The following is a 20,266-nucleotide window of genomic DNA, read 5'->3' on the forward strand; positions in this document are numbered from 1 at the left end:
CATTTTGTGTTCTAAGAGCTGTTGTAAATGTGGAGTTTTAGCAAAGTCAGGGTCCTTGTCAGTTAGGCCTGAAGTTTGAAGTTTAGTGTCCATTACACCTTGATTCCAACCTGAGGCCATGTGAAGATTTTTATGCTGGGTAATCCAATGTCTTACAGTTCACTTTTAAATCAAACATCACAAAAATTTCTAAGTTTTTTTCCACCTATTCGCCACCAAGAAAATTTTCTAAGTCCCTATTTTCCACTAAACACCATTCAATTTCCACCATGAAAAAAAACTATGTTCTACTTTCCACCAATTTCCACCTTTTTGCCACCATAAAGAAAAGCTATGTTCAAGTTTACACCTAATGCCATCTAAATGCCATCAAAATAAAGTGGCTTTTGGTGGCAAATTTACCACTTGTGTGGAAAAAGAGTTGAATTACACCAAACGCCAACTAATGCCACCTATTTCCACCTATTGTCACCCTTTTTTCGTGGAAATAAGTGGCAAAGAGTGGCATTAGGTGGCAAATCTAGGGACGGGCGTGTCCGGTCCATATCTTTGTCATCGATGGATGGATTTTCAAATAACTTGGCATGAATGTGTACCACAGTAAGACGACGTGTCGCGCACAAGACCCAGCCCCGTAGGTCAAAGGTCCTAAACTCCAACATCGGCCATAACTATTCATTTAAAGTGCCATTGGGGGCATGTGTCATCCTATGGAGACAACTCTTGTTTTAAGTGGATTTTCGTTTTGTAGCTGAACAACAGTAAGTCTGGTGATTTTAATAAAATGCTGACTGTTGCTATAAATTTAAAAAACAGTAAAAAAATTTTTGTTAAATAAGATGTTTTCTAATCAATCTAGTGATCCTTTTCTCTAAATTCTATTACTTTATGCACTGTTCCGAACCAATTAGTATGGTGATGATAGTAATGATGATGGTGATGATGATGTTGATGGTATTGAAGGTAACTGTACAAAGTGAAAATATGTAGGACTCCAAGAAAATTTAAGAGGGACTCCAAAATCTGAATGTTAGGCAGTCCATGAAATTGAATCATAATGGAAGCCCTGCAAGGGTACTGAACTCCATGTATGGACCAATTACTTTTAATATTTTAAAACATTTGAAACTGAGTAATATTACAAAATCTTGAACTATTAAAGAAAAAGTATGTGTAAGTTTGAATGTAGTATCTTTACTGATTGTTTTTTAAAATTCGCAATTTAAAATTTAAAGTCTACCTCAAATTACTTTCAAAGTTGTAGCCAGATATGGAGTTCAGTAACTTTTAAGAGACCCCTCACACTTAACAGGCTTGGAACTGTGTGGCATGTATTGTGTAAAATGGCCCATGTCGGAGCATAAATGAAAAATGGAGAAATCATAAAAGAAAAAAGTGAAAAGCTATTTCCGTCTTCCTTAATTAACCCTTACAATGGTACAACCGATTGGTTTTGCCTTTGCGACCAGTGCAGACCTAGATCAGCCTGCACATCTGTGCAGACTGATCATGGTCTGCACTGTTCGCTATTCAGTCAGTACATTTTGAGTGAACACCCCTTCGAATGATAAATGGTATTGCCCAAATTGAATGATGGACCTGTCCATTTTAGAAACTTAGCGTGCTAAGGGTTAAAAAGGTCAGAAACACAATATGCATAGGATGTGACAACAATACTACACTACACTATATATAATCACACCAACACCAGAAACAGAATACAATGCCAGGCATGTTTAGTCTCTATTTATTAGCAAGCTATATATATGTTTAAAGCAGGCAAGCAACATGCAAAAAATTTCAAGTATTTAATAGTTTCTACAACATAATATAACATACAACATGGAGGCTTTAATAAAGAAAGTGGGAATAAAATGCTTCAAATTGGGAAAATACTTGTCTGATTTATCTAGACTGTGTTGTGAATCCACATATGCCTGAAACAACATTTTTTTTTAACCCAATGGCACTTTTTACAAAATAAAATTTTTTGTGTTTTTTTTTTATTTTATTTTTATTTTTTTTCCCGATGCTAACATTTTCCTACTTTATTTTTATTTTTATTCCCTCCTCCTAATGCTCACTTTTGGAAAATCTCCCGTAACCCAAGTTATTAAAAAACTCTGGCCTAAATACGGATGGTGTTGAACTGATTCAAGTTGTTGACCTTTCATATGATAGTTATAATGGCTCTTCCTGTATGTTGTAGTGAATTGCATGATCGCACACTTCTTGACGTTAAACTCCATGCACCATGTATCTCCCCACTGCACAAGACGTTCGAGGCCCTTTTGTAGAAGAAGATTGTCTTCGGTACTCCATATGGGTCAATATATATTATATTACACAATCATCTGCAAAAAGTCTAATAGTTGATGAAATGTTGTTAGCGATGTCATTAATATAAAGAAGAAACAGAGTTGGGCCAAGTACCGATCCTTGAGGAACACCAGATGTTACACGTGTCCTGTCTGATGAGGCATTGTCCACCACCACCTGCTGGAAGCGGTCAGCTAGGAACGAGTCTATCCACCTCCGTGTGCTACCCTGGATGCCATAGTATCTAAGCTTCTCTGATAGGTATGAGTGTGAGACCTTGTCAAACGCTTTTGAGAAATCTAGAATGGCCATGTCGACTTGGTGTTTATTGTCGAGGTGTTTGACTATATCGTCGGTTGTCATAATCAGTTGAGACTCGCATGATCGCCTGGCTCTGAATCCATGCTGATTCTCATGGAGGATGTTCTGGTCATAAAGGTGGTTCATAATCTGAGAAACTACAATGTGTTCCATCATCTTGGAAGCCACAGCTGTCAGTGAAACTGGGTGATAGTTTTCTGGTTACTGCGGTCGCCCTTCTTAAAGATGGGCACAACGTTCGCATCCTTCCAATCTGATGGTACTTCTCCAGAGTCTATGGATTGCTGATAGATTGCAGCGAGTACTGGGGCTATGACATCAGAATTCTTCTTAAGGATGGAGATAGGAATTTTGTCAGGTCCAGTTGCTTTCTTTTCATTGAGACATTTAATACATTTCTCCGCCCCTTTGATGGTTACATGTATGTTTTTCTATTGGACAATATGGTGAGTTGCCTTTATCAGGTGTTGTGGCGCTGGTTTCCCATGTGAATACAGAGGTGAACTGCTCATTCAACATGTCAGCTTTCTCTCTTGGTGTGTCTGCTATTTTCCCATTTATCAATGCTTTCAGGGTCCCTATATTCATGGTATCTTGCTTTCTGGCTTTGATGTATCTCCAGAAGGTCTTGGAAGTGGTATCGGTTTCAGGATCAAGTAGGTTATTCAAATAGTTGTGGTATCCAGAGTGTATCTTGTTTTGTACCTTTCTTCGGAGATCTTTGAATTGTTCTTTGATGTCAGGGTTGTCGTTTTTCCTCGATCTGTTATAAAGTCTATGTTTTTTTCTGGATCATTCGTTTAATATCCGTGTTCATCCATGGTATATCTGATTTCTTCTTTAACTGTTTCTTAGGTATGAAGGAGTCCATGGCCTTGAATATAGAGGTCTTAAAAACATTTTTGAGCTGCAGATTGTTGTACATGTTCATTTTCGTATGTGAGGGATTTTTGCCAAGGGTGGCATATAGAGGAACAGTATGTTACAATTATTTTTAGCACAGTGCTTTAGGGTATAGCAGATTTTAGGTGAAAGAGGATAGGTTGATAATTTTTTGCATTTAGATTTAAATCATGGAAATTGGTGTGCCTATCTAAAGATCTATAAAAATAAATAGATCGGCAACTTGAAAGGCATGTGGAGCAATTCTTGCCAGCATCATGTGGGAACTGAGTGAGATCTTGTTTTACCGGTGTATGAAATAGACAGCAGAAGGATAAAAATTTAAAAATTTGTTATCGGATCGTTTGTTTATAATGATAATGGTGCTTTTTAATGTTATTAGTATTCTTGTACATGGGGAAGGAATGAATTTTGATTGGAAATGCGTGAAATCAACAGTTGTCGTTGGAAAATTGGACCCAATTCTGTTTATTACGTCTCGGTCGTATCACCAGTGTAATATTTTATCACGTTTGATCAAGTCAGCAAATGCTTCAGTAAGATAATATGCTGACACAAGCTTACGCGAGATTATTTCCTGTTGCCATTCTGTGTATATTATACTTCTTTGGCCTATCCAATTGACAAAAAGTACCTGTATTACAATACAATGGTATAAATGGTATAGGAAGCCATCCAGCTGGCTTACGGAAGGTCGGTGGTTCTACCCAGGTGCCCGCTCGTGATGAAATAATGCACGGAGGGGCACCTGGGGTCTTCCTCCACCATTAAAGCTGGGAAGTCGCCATATGACCTATCATGTGTCGTTGCGATGTTAAATCCAAAAATAAAAAAAAAAAAAAAAAAAAAATAGATGGTATAAATTTTTATCTCATTCTTTGACTGGCTTGCAGATTGACATTGTGATATACACTTTATTTGACATGTTTGATAGAAATTTATATGTTAAATGTTTTTGAAAAGAGTATAGATTATTATTCTGATTTTTAGTACATATATAAAAATTCCCTGTACACAGAAAATGTGTGGGATTAATCACAAGCTTTTATATATAACTTTATCTACGGTGTATACTGCCCAACAATCAATTCTGACAGCAGGAGGATAAAAAATTGTGTTGTTTGTGTGGGACAGACTGTTAAAAGGTATGATCTGAAGCTCATTTATAATAGGTGCAAGGTTAAAAAGAACTACATTTACATAGATATAGATTAGAAGGTTACAGTTACCAGCCTCACAGTGAATAGAATCAAATTAAGGCTGGACTGTATCATAGTGTATGTGTAGTGGAATTGTTATGGTATGCGAAATACATTTGTATCAAGGTTTATATTAAAGCTTCTTTAATAGAAATTGATTAATATTAGGTTAATTTTGCAAAAAGATATCAGAGTGATGTATTTGATTTTCAGGTTTTGCTATTAGACTAAGACTAAGTGAATATCTTAAGTATTCTGATACTCACAACATCTAGCCCTATTAAAAAGAATATTACTGTAAACGCGGAAATTTTCACGAGTGTTTAATTTTCATTATATTCACGATGCCCTTTTTTCCGCGAAAAATTAATCCCCGTGTATAAATTTACCATAAGTATAATCCTAATTCAAGTAGGATACCATTTTTACAATTTTGCGCATATTAAACCTCGCGAACATAGTCAACATTCAGAAATCACGAAAACGTTGTGCTTTTAGAGTAGCATTTTTGTAACTTGAACAGGACACCTATCTTGCAGCATATTGAGAGATAAACAATTTTGAGCATCAAATAATATATTCTCAAGACTCTATTCACTGCAGAGAAAATGCTTCCTTAGTCTAAGCTCCCTGACAGGTGAGCCTAAAAACAATGTAAGCTTTCGGCAAAAGTATTAAAATCTGTCACTTTGCATGAAAGTATACCCGCTTACCATAAAACCCAATTTTATTTTTTGAGCAAGCCCTTCGAGCTTGCTATTTCTTCTGCATAATACTCTGCACTATCAATACTGGTTATATGGCAGAGACGCAAGTCATGTGAACAGTTGTTAAAAGTGAGAAATATCTCACAAAATGCAAGGTAAAAAGAGAAGAAAAGCTGTTTGTAGTGCTGTGGTTATTTTAACAACAGAAACTTATACCTTAAGGGGTACAGTAGCCAGTCGCTCACCAAATAGACTGGGGCTTAACTGTTATAAAAATATGTTGACTGTAAAAACTTTCACTCTTGTTGAAGTAAAAAATTCGAAGGAAACTTATTACAATTATATATATTCGATTTTTAAGATTTTGTCAAAATTGTACATTTTTTTGCATGGTTTTTCATTTCAGCTGACTGTCACACTGCTATGGATGATGACAGACAACTCTCTAGTGATCTTGAAAGGCATCTTAACCTTAATTCTGACACAGTAAGTTTATTTATATAAATGATTAATTTGGGAAATTACCTTACTGGCTCAGCTTCAGGCAATTTCCGTCTTGCTTTCAGACGATTCAACTGTATGTTGTGTTATATTTCTCATAATTTTATGATTTTGTGTCAGACTGAGTGTGAATTTTAGAATAGTCCCTAAGACTTATGAATGCAGTGCAGTTAGTATTTAACTTAAATTTTTTCACACTTGTTAATGGTGGTCCTACCAAGGTATTCACCAGATGACCTATAATGTGTCAGTGTGCCATTAACCTTTCCCAACACCCACCGGCAGCCCACATATATATTTGCCATGTTTGTAGACTTTGAAATTTGTATTAAACATTTGACCTACCACTTGCAAATAATTGAATGATTTTATTTGTCAGATCAAGTTCATATTTTTATTTTGAAAGATCTACAGCATTCAATAGGAAATTGTGATCTGTCTATCTCAGACAAAAACAATAAGATCTGATTAACACACCAGTCAGAGAATCGGTGACATGTTTAGGCATTATGTTAAATGTTTATGGCACATGTATTGTTTAATGTGATGTTTACCATTTCTAGGTAGGGGAGGTAATGATGGCAAGAGGTCCAGAAGGGCCAGTGGTTCCGAAGACAGAATACAAAGCCCAGGGTTGCATGTTTGCTGGTCAGTCGGGAGCTGCCCAGGCCGGAGGATTTGGTCTTGGGGTGTCATCAACGTACAACCCTTCCAGCTTCCCAGGATTATATCAACCGTCTTCTAGGGCATCGCCACTGGCACACCCAGAGAGTCATAATGTGACATGGGGACAGCCTACAAATCCAGGCTTGTGGAGGCAAGAGGACTCTATGTCTTCACTGGATCTTGAGATGGATAAAGAACCATCTATAACTCCATTTAATCAGGTCAGATCTCCTCCCAGCATGCAAAACTATTCGAAAGGTGGATTCCAAAGTGGCATCCCTGGTGACAATCAGAAAAAATACATGCATGAAGATAACCTGAGGCGATATGACGGGGATGCAAGTTATGACTTAAGCAACCAACAGCACCAGAGGTGGCAGCACAACATTCACCTGCAACAGTCGGCACCTTCACCAGTTACCACGGCAACACCTGTTGAACATGATGCCATGGTTGTTGAAGAGACATATACATTCGAACTTGATGAGTTTGGAGAAGGGTATTTATTGTTTGTTTTTTTCAGCATCAGTCATAAACAAAGTAAAAAAAAGTTACTCAGTTAAAATGACAGCTTTCTTTTCTAGAAAGTTTTCAAAATCGGTCTGTAGTTTAAGGTATTAGATCGCTAATAGTAATGTTTACAAAATGGCCTTTGCTTGGTATATTCTGAAAGGTAACTGTGTTTTGCAATATTTTGCAATTTTTAAACAACATTTATCGTGCCGTTTTTTATAAATTTTGTATAACTTATGGTATCTCCTCAAGCTAAGTAGAGACAAATTTCGAACTGATAGCCACTATCCAAAACGTTTGCAGAGAACTCATTTTACCATTAATTTTAATAAAAGAAATATCAAACTATTGGTAAACAATTATAAAACACACAAAAAAATGTCAATATCAATTTTTCTATGGTGCCTCAAGTAAATGGATTTAATGAGACAGAATTCATACTTCAACATTGAAAAAATAAGGTTGAATGCTTGTTTTGGATTTTGCTTACTCCATTTAAAAATAACCTTAGAGCAGATGTAAAACCTACCTAAATTTCTTTCACAATATATAATCTAAGAGTGAAAGCAAAATAGAGAACTTTCACCATGTGTAACTCAATATTTTTAAAGATGTGTAACTCTACCCCTTCTGTTTAAGTAGTAAAATTTAAATTCACTTTGAACACCAAGAAATCGCTTATAAGATTCATCTTTTTCATTTTTGTACAAGAAATCAATAATAAGTCTTGAAAGAAGTAAAAACTTACTAGAAAAAAAGGAAAATAAGGGGGGAAAAATTTGGTCCCAGGAGGGCTTGAACCTATGCCCCCCTAAGAATTGCAGTAAAAGTAGGTTTATGGTAGGAATTGAATACTCTTCAAAAAGGAGGTTCTCTATTAGTGAACTAATACCTTAAGTCAGCATTAAAGTACTAGAACATGCATAAATGATTGTACTTTTTGGCAAAAAGTTATGTGATTTAGGCATTTTATGGGGACATGAAGATAAAATTAAATTGAAATTTTGCTTATTTTATGACGCTTAAATTTGCAGATTGATGTAACCACAAAATTGATGAAAAATTAATCTCCCCTTGAATTTTAATGATTTTACAGTATTTGAATAGATGTTCAACACGCAATATATTGCTAGTGTTTTGCATTCACATACACATGATCTGTTGCTGCTTGTTAAAGATAATATCCTGGTTTTTCATCAGCATTTTAATTACTTATATAAACTTAATATAGCTTGTTGCTTCAAAATTGTGATGTTGTAAAACCATGTTTATCTCTACAAGATACTGTCTGGCAAACAACATAGGCAAGTGAAATCCTGTTTTTCTTTTTCAGTTTTGTAGTCCCAAGATAGGTCCTGAAATCTTTTTCTTTTGTTAAATTTGGCTCTAAAATTAGCCCATAATATTTGTTAGGGACTACTTGAAAGCCTGATTATAAACAGATACCTCAGTGAAATTTCAGCAGTATTTTATATGGCAAATTAGACATTCGATTTTTCTTAGAAGTCAGAGTCTTAGTGTCCAAAATATATAGACCTCACTTGCTTGAATTGTACATGCCCTCAATTTTGTCAGTCTCTTTATTGCCTTCTTTTAAAAATGTTGCAGGCCTTTACATACACTGTCAGCCGTCACAGACAAAACAACACTAGCCAAGTCTATTGAATTACTTCAAAAGTGTGATGTTGTGAAACAGTGTATAAATCTACAAAACAAGCTCAAGCAGGTAATCTTTAGCTGGATTATTTGAAGAATAAGTAGATCCTACTCACCACAGTGTCGGCGTCACACCTTGGTTAAGTTTTTCGTACCAGTCCACATTTTGACAAAGTGTTTTGAGATAAAGCTTTGAAACTTTCAACACTTGTTTACCATCACCATGGCCAGTTATAGGCAAGACCACATAACTCAATTAAGGATTTTGGCTGAATTATGGCCCCTTTTGACTTAGAAATCATGGTTAAGTTTTTCATACCAGTTCATATTTTGACAAAGTCTTTTGAGATAAAGCTTTGAAACTTTCAACACTTGTTTACCATAACCATGTCTAATTTTAGGCAAGAGTAATTAGTTTAATTATGGCCCCTTTTGACTTAGAAATCTTGGTTAAATTTTTCGTACTGGTTAATATTTTGTGTAAAGTGTTTGACATATGGCTTTGAAACTTTTATCACTTATTTAGTATAATAGTCTCTATCTATAGGAAAGGATACATAATTCTGTTATATATTTTGGCTGAATTATGGCCCTTTTTGGACTTGGAAATTGGTTCTATTTTCATACAAGTCCACGTTTTGTCAAAACTATTTGACATATGGCTTTTAAACTTAGAACTCTTATTTATCATCATGATTCCATCTGTAGGCAAGAGTACATAACTCTGACAACTATTTTCGCTGAATTATGGCCCTTTTTGGACTTTGAAATTGGTTCACACATTGCCATTTAGTGCAAGACTTCTCGAAGTCCACAAATACAGGAACATTGTTTGTCTAATGTATTTTTATGCCACCGAAGGGAGGCATATAGTTTTTGAACCATCTGTCAGTCTGTCGGTCTGTCTGCAATTTTCGTGTCCGGTCCATATCTTTGTCATCCATGGATGGATTTTCAAATAACTTGACATGAATGTGTACCACAGTAAGACGACATGTCGCGCGCAAGACCCAGGTCCATAGCTCAAAGGTCAAAGTCACACTTAGACGTTAAAGGTCATTTTTCATGATAGTGCATTCGTGTCCGGTCCATATCTTTGTCATCCATGGATGGATTTTCAAATAACTTGGCATGAATGTGTACCACAGTAAGGCGACGTGTCGCGCGCAAGACCCAGGTCCGTAGCTCAAAGGTCAAGGTCACACTTAGACGTTAAAGGTCATTTTTCATGATAGTGCATTCGTGTCCAGTCCATATCTTTGTCATCCATGGATGGATTTTCAAATAACTTGGCATGAATGTGTACCACAGTAAGACGACGTGTCACACTTAGACGTTAAAGGTCATATTTCATGATAGTGCATTGATGGGCGTGTCCAGTCCATATCTTTGTCATTCGTGCATGGATTTTAAAATTATTGGGCATGAATGTGTACCACAGTAAGACGACGTGTCGTGCGCAAGACCCAGGTCCGTAGGTCAAAGGTCCTAAACTCTAACATCGGCCATAACTATTCATTCAAAGTGCCATCGGGGGCATGTGTCATCCTTTGGAGACAGCTCTTGTTTTCTTTTGTCTGAATATCTGTGGAAATATTTTGACCCCATTCTTCAATCAATTCTTCGAATAGTCGAGTGTGCTGTCATGAGACAGCTCTTGTTCTGGTTCCTTTTCTTCCCTGTTCCAAAGTAACTTAAATAGAGGTCAGAGTTCAGTCTCAAAAGCTACCTTGCCATTGTTCAGTTATGGCATTTTGTGTAAGAAATCAGTGTTGCTACTGGTAAACCTCCGGTAAAGCTTTAAATCTTAAAAGTAGGTTTTAGTAACACTGCATCTCATTCAGGTATTCCATGTTGCAAGAATCATATGTGTTTTTTGATAGAATGAGGGAAATAAATGGTAACATTGCTAAATATGTAATTTCCAAGCCTTCTTCAGGGGTTTTATAGTAAACATTTTTACATTTTTTTTATTAATTTGTGCTGTTCGGCATAATGTATAGCAACAGCAACTTGTGCATACAAATCTGGTTTTAAAAATCTGTACCATTTTCACAAAAGTTGCATTTTTAGCTCGACTATTCATAGAATAGTGAGCTATTGCACTCGCCCATGCGTCCGCGTCCGCGTCCGCATCCCGATTTTGGTTAAGGTTTTGTATGTAAGCTGGTATCTCAGTAACCACTTGTGGGAATGGATTGAAACTTCACACACTTATTCACTGTGACAAACTGACTTACATTGCACAGGTTCCATAACTCTATTTTGCTTTTTTACAAAATTATGCCCCTTTTTCGACTTAGAAATTTTTGGTTAAGGTTTTGTATGTAAGCTGGTAACTCAGTAACCACTTGTGGGAATGGATTGAAACTTCACACACTTATTCACTGTGATGAACTGATCTACCTTGCACAGGTTCCATAACTCTATTTTGCTTTTTTACAAAATTATGCCCCTTTTTCGACTTAGAAATTTTTTGTTAAGGTTTTGTATGTAAGCTGGTATCTCAGTACTTACTAATGGGAACGGATTGAAACTTCACATACTTGTTCACTATCATGATCTGACATGCACTAAGCAAGTCCCATAACTCTACTCTCTTTTTTTTCAAAATTATGCCCCTTTTTCGACTTAGCAGTTTTTGGTTAAATTTTTGTATGTAATCTGATATCTCAGTATCCACTAATTGGAATGGATTGAAACTTCACACACTTGTTCACTGTCATGATCTAACATGCACTGTGAAGGTCCCATAACTCTACTTGGCATTTTTACAAAATTATGCCCCTTTGACTTAGCAGTTTTTAGCTCGACTATTCATAGAATAGTAGAGCTATTGGACTCGCCCATGCGTCGGCGTCGGCGTCGGCGTCCCGATTTGGTTAAGTTTTGTATGTAAGCTGGTATCTCAGCAACCACATGTGGGAATGGATTGAAACTTCACACACTTATTCACTGTGATAAACTGACTTACATTGCACAGGTCCCATAACTCTATTTTGCTTTTTTACAAAATTATGCCCCTTTTTTGACTTAGAAATTTTTGGTTAAGGTTTTGTATGTAAGCTGGTATCTCAGTAACCACTTGTGGGAATGGATTGAAACTTCACACACTTATTCACTGTGATAAACTGACTTACATTGCACAGGTCCATAACTCTATTTTGCTTTTTTACAAAATTATGCCCCTTTTTCGACTTAGAATTTTTTGGTTAAGGTTTTGTATGTAAGCTGGTATCTCAGTACTCACTAATTGGAATGGATTGAAACTTCACACACTTGTTCACTGTCATGATCTGACATGCACAAAGCAGGTTCCATAACTCTATTTTGCTTTTTTACAAAATTATGCCCCTTTTTCGACTTAGAATTTTTTGGTTAAGGTTTTGTATGTAAGCTGGTATCTCAGTATCCACTAATGGGAAAGGATTGAAACTTCACACACTTGTTCACTGTCATGATATGACATGCAGTGCAAAGGGTCAATAACTCAACTTTGCATTTTACAAAATTATGCACCTTTTTAAACTTAGGAGTTTTGGGTTAAATTCTTATATGTAAGCTGGTATCTCAGTACCCTCTAATGGGAATGGATTGAAACTTCACACACTTGTCCACTGTCATGAGCTGATAAGCACTATGCAGGGAATCCATAACCCTATTTTGCTTTTTTTAAATTATGCCCCTTTTTCGACTCGTATTCATTCAGTCAACAAGGCTGTTGAATAGTCGAGCGTTGCTGTCCTCCGACAGCTCTTGTTTGTTAAGTTTTTGTATGTAAGCTGGTATCTCAGTATCCACAAATTGGAAAGGATTGAAACTTCACACACTTGTTCACTGTCATGATATGACATGCAGTACAGAGGTTCAATACCTCTACTTTGCATTTTACAAAATTATGCCCCTTTTTCAACTTTTGTATTCATTCAATTGACAAGGCTGTTGAATAGTCGAGCGTTGCTGTCCTCCGACAGCTCTTGTTATATTACCAGACACCTCTTCATACTCCCATTTTTGATTGGTATTCAGAAAATTTAATGGTTCCTATTGAGCTAAACATGCAGTCAGGACAAAATAATATTCTGTGTTTCAGACACCTTTGTTTCTTTCGGTATTACAAAGGAATATCCCATTCATTGGATGGTTACTGGATAATGGAGCAGATCCAAACATTCAAGGAACTGTAAGTATGTTTTTCCAGAAAAGTGTCAGCAGTAAAAAGTAATGGTAAAGAAATAAAGATTATGAGCCGCGCCATGAGAAAATCAACATACTGGGTTTGTGACCAGCATGGATCCAGACCAGCCTGGGCATCCGTGCAGCCTGGTCAGGATCGATGCTGTTCGCTAACAGTTTCTCCAGTTCCAGTAGGCTTTGAAAGTGAACAGCACAGATCCAGACCAGACTGTGCGGATGTGTAGGCTGGTCTGGATCCATGCTGGTTGCAAACCCACTATGTTGGTTTTCTCATGGTGCTGCTCTTATGGTAGATTTGGGATACCATTCACATCAAATGTATTCAGTGTTTTGAGACATTTGATTTATACAAAAATAGGAGATATTTAGTCATTTTCTAAGCTTTCTGTTGCCGCATCCAGCCTACAAAGTTTATAAAAGAGATATTACTTGAAGTAGATGTAGATTAGATATGTCAGTTATGCAGCGCAGAGAGTTTTACTCTGGAGTATGCTTATAGAAACGTCACGGACTCTCCACTGACCCACCTTGACCAATGATCTTATCAATTTTTACAGTAAACAATTTTTGTAATTGTTAATTAAAATTTTGTTTGTTGTTTCATTACCAGACCTTTTTTGCCTAGTTTTGTCTGAATTTAGCATGCTTTTCTCAGATCTTGAAAAGTGATTGTTTATACTTCAGCTGTATACAGATCGTGATGAGTATATATGGCGGTCACCCTTACACCTCGCAGCAATGAAGGGAGATGAATGGCTATGTATTGTGCGTTTATTGCTGTCAAAATCTCCACAAACCAACATCAACTTGTTCAGCCATGGAGATAGTATGTGCACATTTTGTATTTTCCAGTTGTGTCTTTAGTAGCTTTTGAGAAATAATTACTGCTTATTCAACACTGGCTTCACTCTTTAGTGAGCCCTTCATGAATATTATTTTCATCAAGTGATGTAATTTCTTTGTATATATGATTTTGGCATTTCCCATTTAACACAGAAAGCAATATACCCTGAGCTCCCTTATGTTAGCTCTGTTAAGGGCTGAAACTTACAGATAAAGTAAGTATTCATAATCACAGGGAAATTCCCTTTGTTATTAGGGTCAATTACTGGTATCTTTAGCTACATATTTAGTTACATATACAATAGCTATCGTCTGGACCTTTTTACTGAATTAACCTAGCTACTATCAGCAAGTACAGACAACTTCTCACTTGAATCTGTAGCTGGAGGACTAATTACTTCAGTCAAAACTTCCCTTGAGAACATTTCTTGGGTATCATAGTAATGACCCTTACATTTTAGAAATTGCTCTGAGTCTCATTCTACTGATTATGTTGAATCTGAAAATAGTTTTTTGAGGAACAAATCATGCTTACTGGAAATATACATTATATTAACAGAGTTATCTGCCCTTCATTTGGCCCTGAAACAACACACCGACATAAACAGTTGTAGACAGGTGATCCTGGAGTTGATCAATAAGGGAGCTGATATCAGTCTAAGGGTAAGGTTTTACTTATGAACAGCAAGAGTATGAGTTAACATTAACGACATTTTTAGTGTGTGCTTAAACAAATGTACCAGTAATTGCTGGTTTACAGATGATGCACTTTAGTCCCTTATGCAATCTTTATTATTAAATGTTATGTAACTGTTGAGTTGGGATACCCTGTAATATAGTTTGCACTGCTCATAGTTTATTGCCATTTTGAATTTCCTTTATGAAGTTGGGCACTGAGTATCATGGAAAAATCATGGTTAAGTTTCTGAAAACAAATCCTGAATTGAAACCATTAATAGTACCTCCCAACCCACTTCACAAGGAAACCAAAACTGATCTCATTGTTGGGAACCAGTTAGTCAGAAGTTTTGGCTGTTTTCCAAATTTAGTTTTATAATTCTGAACCTTGGTATTCGTAAGAGAGACAAGGCTATGAGCCTTAAAACATTCAAACCAATGCTTGCCAGATTAAATGTATCATTGCTACGGTTTTGTTGTTTTATTCCAGTTAAGTATATGTTCTTACCAATTTTTTCAAATCCTCATGTTTAGGAACAGGCTAGCAGCAAAACTCCATTCATGTTGGCATTGGAAACTCGTGATCTCAACCTTGTGCAAGAATTTCTCAACAGATTCCCTGCTGACAGACGACGAGCCATACTGCAAGAGCAAGCACGCTCAGGAGACACGTGCCTTCACATCGCAGCCGGGTTGTCACGAATAAACTCTCAAGATAAGGAAAAGTTGCTCCGGTTCCTGGTGACACACGGGGCAAATGGAAATGTAACCAATAATGTGAAAGAACTTCCAAGAGACTTTGCTAGAAAAGAGGTAAGCCTAATCCTGGTTTAAAAAATAAGCTTATTATATACATCATATGGATAGAAGGTGAATCTACCTCTCCTATGGCTTGTGGAATATGATATCTCCCCAGAGGTTGAAACTTGTCTGACATTAAGGTTCCTCATGTATACAAAGAGCAAGGTTTCTTTATCCACAGTTTACAGGATTTGGTGGATTAATTTTGAACGGTTGACAGTACAAACCTTCCATGGAAGAGGTTATCAAGCAAAAGAGGGCTTGATCATAATTAACAAGTGAGAGGTTGATAGTGAGATCGTATCAAGCCAGAGGTTGAAAGTATGATTTTATCAAGTGAGACGTTGACAGTGTCATTGTATCGAGCAGGGCTTCGAAAATTTTTAAAACTAAGTCAGTCCAAAATGAAATCAAGACATTGGCATTACCCCACTCACCGTATTACCATTATACACTATATTTGTAACACTCTATTTTTAGAGTACTCTGCCATGGACCAAATGTGTATGTTATGTAAATGCTGAGATCGAATTTTCTGTGTGTATGGTACCAAAAGGTCATGTGGGATGGCCATCCTAAAAGTAAAAAATCTGTCCAAAACTGACAAACTGGCAAATTTCCGGAGCCCTGGTATCAAGTGAGAAGTTGATTGCATGATAGTATCAAGCGAAAGGTTGATAGTGTAATCAAGATGAAGTGAAAGTTCTTTGAGGTCATTTGACAAAACTTATGTCTGATATCATTTCATCTCCGGACTCTGACGTATGTGTGGAGGTTTTCATATTTATGGACAGGTCAGTACTGGTATGGAAACCAGGAGCACTGCTTAGGTAAACTGACTGTCATTACATTACTCAAATACTGTTTCAAACTTAAGCTTTATTGAAAATAAAACCTCAATTTCCAGCTTTATGCAGTTATCTTTAAAATGTAGATTTAGTTGTTACTAATAAAATGTTGAGAGAGTCACTTAAAGTAATTCAACTAATAGAATGGTCTGTTAATAACCTTGGGAAAATATAGACGCAGTTAATAATTATGTTGAACTGTTACACATAGGTACTTGAAACATGGTTTATGACAAAACATGGACTTGACATTTTGTCGACATGACACCACATCGACCTGACATTTTATCAACAGGACAGAATGTCAACATGACTAAACATAGAGAAAACACTGACAGAACATCAACAATACTCAACTTGCTCGATGACAACATGATTTTGCAAAAGTTACGAGAAATGTAACTTAATGAATGTAAGGGAAGTAACTTTGATTTATTGAATACTCTTTTAATGAAGGTTATAGTGTATATAACACTTCAAATGTTCAGTCATTGTAAGACTATTGTTCTACTATTACTCCCTTTAAAACAAACTGACTGACGTTTTATAACCTATATACTATAATAAAACTGTTGTAATAATATAGCCAATATAGAATATCAAAAATAGTATGTTTTTTAAAGTACCTGTTATATCCCATGAACAGAATTGTTAATTAGCTAGGTGCAGGAAATTTTGTAAACAGTTATTAATAGATACCTGTGCTGACAATTTGATTTGACTGGCAGGGGCCATTTTCATGTGGTCGCTTGTTGCATAATTAAAACTCAACAGAATGTGTTTATGTAGGGATGATTCACGTTTTTTTAGCCCACCATCATCAGATGGTGGGCTATTCAAATCACTCTGCGTCCGTGGTCCGTCGTCCGTCCGTCCGTCCGTCCGTTAACAATTTCTCGTTATCGCATCTCCTCAGAAACTACCAGGGGGATTTTGACCAAACTTTGTCAGAATGATGTATTGGTACCCTAGTTGTGTCCCCCTGAAAATCAGACTGGTTCAACAATCTTTTAGTGAGTTATGGCCCTTTGTTTATTTCTATAATTTACATAGATTTATATAGGGAAAAACTTTGAAAATCTTCTTGTCCAAAACCACAGAGCCTAGGGCTTTGATATTTGGTATGAAGCATCATCTAGTGGTCCTCTACCAAGATGATTCAAATTATTTCCCTGGGGTCTAATATGGCCCCGCCCTGGGGGTCACTTGGTTTATATAGACTTATATAGTGAAAAAATTTGAAAAACCTCTTGTTCAAAACCACAGGGCCTAGGGCTTTGATATTTTGTATGTGACATCATCTAGTGGTCTTCTACTAAGATTTTTCAAATTATCCCCCTAGGGTCAAATATGGCCCCGCCCTTGGGGTCACATGGTTCATATAGACTTATATAGGGAAAAGCTTTTAAAATCTTCTTGTCAATAACCTACAACATTCAAATTTGGACCACATGTATGGTTTTGAGTGGCAAGATGAACCTTGACATGAGTTGACCTTGATTTTGACCTAGTGACCTACTTTCACATTTCTGTAGCTACAGCCTTCAAATTTGGACCACATGCATAGTTTTGTGCACTGAAAAGAACTTTGACCTTGACATTGACCTAGTGACCTACTTTCACATTTTTGAAGGTACAGGCTTCAAATTTGGACCACCTGCATAGTTTCGTGTTCCGAAATGAAATTTGACCTTGATTTTGACCTAGTGACCTACTTTCACATTTCTCAAGCTACAGGCTTCAAATTTGGACCACATGCATAGTTTTGTGTACCGAAACAACCTTGACCTTTACATTGACCTAGTGACCTACTTTCACATTTTTTAAGGTACAGGCTTCAAATTTGGACCACATGCATAGTTCTGTGTTCCGAAATAAAATTTGACCTTGATTTTGACCTGGTGACCTACTTTCACATTTCTCGAGCTACAGCCTTCAAATTTGGACCACTTGCATAGTTTTGTGTACTGAAATGAACTTTGACCTTAAGATTGACCTAGTGACCTACTTTCACATTTCTGTAGCTACAGGCTTCAAATTTAGACCACATGCATCTATAGGATTGTGTACCGAAACAAACTTTGACCTTGACATTGACCTAGTGACCTACTTTCACATTTTTCAAGCTACAGCCTTCAAATTTGGACCACTTGCATAGTTTTGTGTTCCGAAATAAACTTTGACCTTAAGATTGACCTAGTGACCTACTTTCAAATTTCTCTAACTACAGCCTTCAAACTTGATGCACATGCATAGTTTTGTGTACAAAGAACTTTGTCCTTGAAATTGATCTAGTGACCTACTTTCACATTTCTCAAGCTACAGCTTTCGAATTTGGACCACATGCAGAGTGTTGTGTACGGAACTGAAATTTGACCTTGAGCTGGTCAGTAAGTCTTGAAATTTGGAATACTCAAAAATGGCACATTGGTGGGCGCCAAGATCACTCTGTGATCTCTTGTTTTAGTGTTAACATCTATATGGAAGCCCGTGGGAATGTCTGTGCCCAAGACTGAAGCTTGAGGTCACAAATATATCCCAAGGGCTTCTACAGAGGTTAATACACAAAACAGATGTGTATTGTTGCTATTCTTGCATAAAAAACATGACACGAAGACTAAATGTATGGTTTTCAATTCCATCTGTAGGCAAGAGTACATAACTCTGACAACTATTTTCGCTGAATTATGGCCATTTTTGGAGTTTGAAATTGGTTCACACATTGCCATTTAGTGCAAGACTTCTCGAAATCCACAAATACAGGAACATTGTTTGTCTAATGTATTTTTTTCTTTTGTCTGAATATCTGTGGAAATATTTTGACCCCATTCTTCAATCAATTCTTCGAATAGTTGAGTGTGCTGTCATCAGACAGCTCTTGTTCTGGTTCCTTTTCTTCCTGGTTCCAAAGTAACTTAAATAGAGGTCAGAGTTCAGTCTCAAAAGCTACCTTGCCATAGTTCAGTTGGCATTTTGTGTAAGAAATCAATGTTGCTACTGGTAAACCTCCGGTAAAGCTTTAAATCTTAAAAGTAGATTTTAGTAACACTGCATCTCATTCAGGTATTCCATGTTGCAAGAATCATATGTGTTTTTTGATAGAATGAGGGAAATAAATGGTAACATTGCTATATATATAATTCCCAAGCTTTCTTCAGGGGTTTTAGAGTAAACATTTTTACATTTTTTTTTTATTAATTTGTGCTGTTTGGCATAATGTATAGCAACAGCAACTTGAGCATACAAATCTGGTTTTAAAAATCTGTACCATTTTCACAAAAGTTGCATTTTTATATTACCAGACACCTCTTCATACTCCCATTTTTGATTGGTATTCAGAAAATTTAATGGTTCCTATTGAGCTAAACATGCAGTCAGGACAAAATAATATTCTGTGTTTCAGACACCTTTGTTTCTTTCGGTATTACAAAGGAATATCCCATTTATTGGATGGTTACTGGATAATGGAGCAGATCCAAACATTCAAGGAACTGTAAGTATGTTTTTCCAGAAAAGTGTCAGCAGTAAAAAGTAATGGTAAAGAAATAAAGATTATGAGCCGCGCCATGAGAAAATCAACATAGTGGGTTTGTGACCAGCATGGATTCAGACCAGCCTGGGCATCCACGCACCCTGGTCAGGATCGATGCTGTTCGCTAACAGTTTCTCCAGTTCAAGTAGGCTTTGAAAGTGAACAGCACAGATCCAGACCAGACTGTGCGGATGTGTAGGCTGGTCTGGATCCATGCTGGTTGCAAACCCACTATGTTGGTTTTCTCATGGTGCTGCTCTTATGGTAGATTTGGGATACCATTCACATCAAATGTATTCAGTGTTTTGAGACATTTGATTTATACAAAAATAGGAGATATTTAGTCATTTTCTAAGCTTTCTGTTGCCGCATCCAGCCTACAAAGTTTATTAAAGAGATATTACTTGAAGTAGATTAGATATGTCAGTTATGCAGCGCAGAGAGTTTTACTCTAGAGTATGCTTATAGAAACGTCACAGACTCTCCACTGACCCACCTTGACCAATGATCTTATCAATTTTTACAGTAAACAATTTTTGTAATTGTTAATTAAAATTTTGTTTGTTATTTCATTACCAGACC

General features: G+C 36.5%; 1 protein-coding gene across 3 annotated transcripts in view; it reads left to right on the forward strand.

Annotated features, from left to right (window-relative positions):
* LOC123561722 (uncharacterized) overlaps positions 1-20,266 on the forward strand; it is a 42,278-nt gene that overhangs the window by 11,732 nt on the left and 10,280 nt on the right. Inside the window, exons 2-9 of one of the 3 annotated variants that reach the window (XM_053552966.1) lie at positions 5,856-5,935; positions 6,514-7,115; positions 8,738-8,855; positions 12,879-12,968; positions 13,667-13,808; positions 14,385-14,488; positions 15,038-15,316; positions 15,785-16,072. In XM_053552966.1, coding sequence (XP_053408941.1) covers positions 5,856-5,935; positions 6,514-7,115; positions 8,738-8,855; positions 12,879-12,968; positions 13,667-13,808; positions 14,385-14,488; positions 15,038-15,316; positions 15,785-15,883 — 1,514 coding nt within the window. In that variant the 3' untranslated portion in view covers positions 15,884-16,072. Of the gene's footprint in view, positions 1-5,855; positions 5,936-6,513; positions 7,116-8,737; positions 8,856-12,878; positions 12,969-13,666; positions 13,809-14,384; positions 14,489-15,037; positions 15,317-15,784; positions 16,073-16,363; positions 17,576-20,266 lie in introns of those variants that run through there. The other 2 variants (XM_053552967.1, XM_053552968.1) reach the window with 2 other exon arrangements.

The sequence above is a fragment of the Mercenaria mercenaria genome, chromosome 10 (assembly GCF_021730395.1).
Source record: "Mercenaria mercenaria strain notata chromosome 10, MADL_Memer_1, whole genome shotgun sequence".
Classification (NCBI taxonomy): domain Eukaryota; kingdom Metazoa; phylum Mollusca; class Bivalvia; order Venerida; family Veneridae; genus Mercenaria; species Mercenaria mercenaria.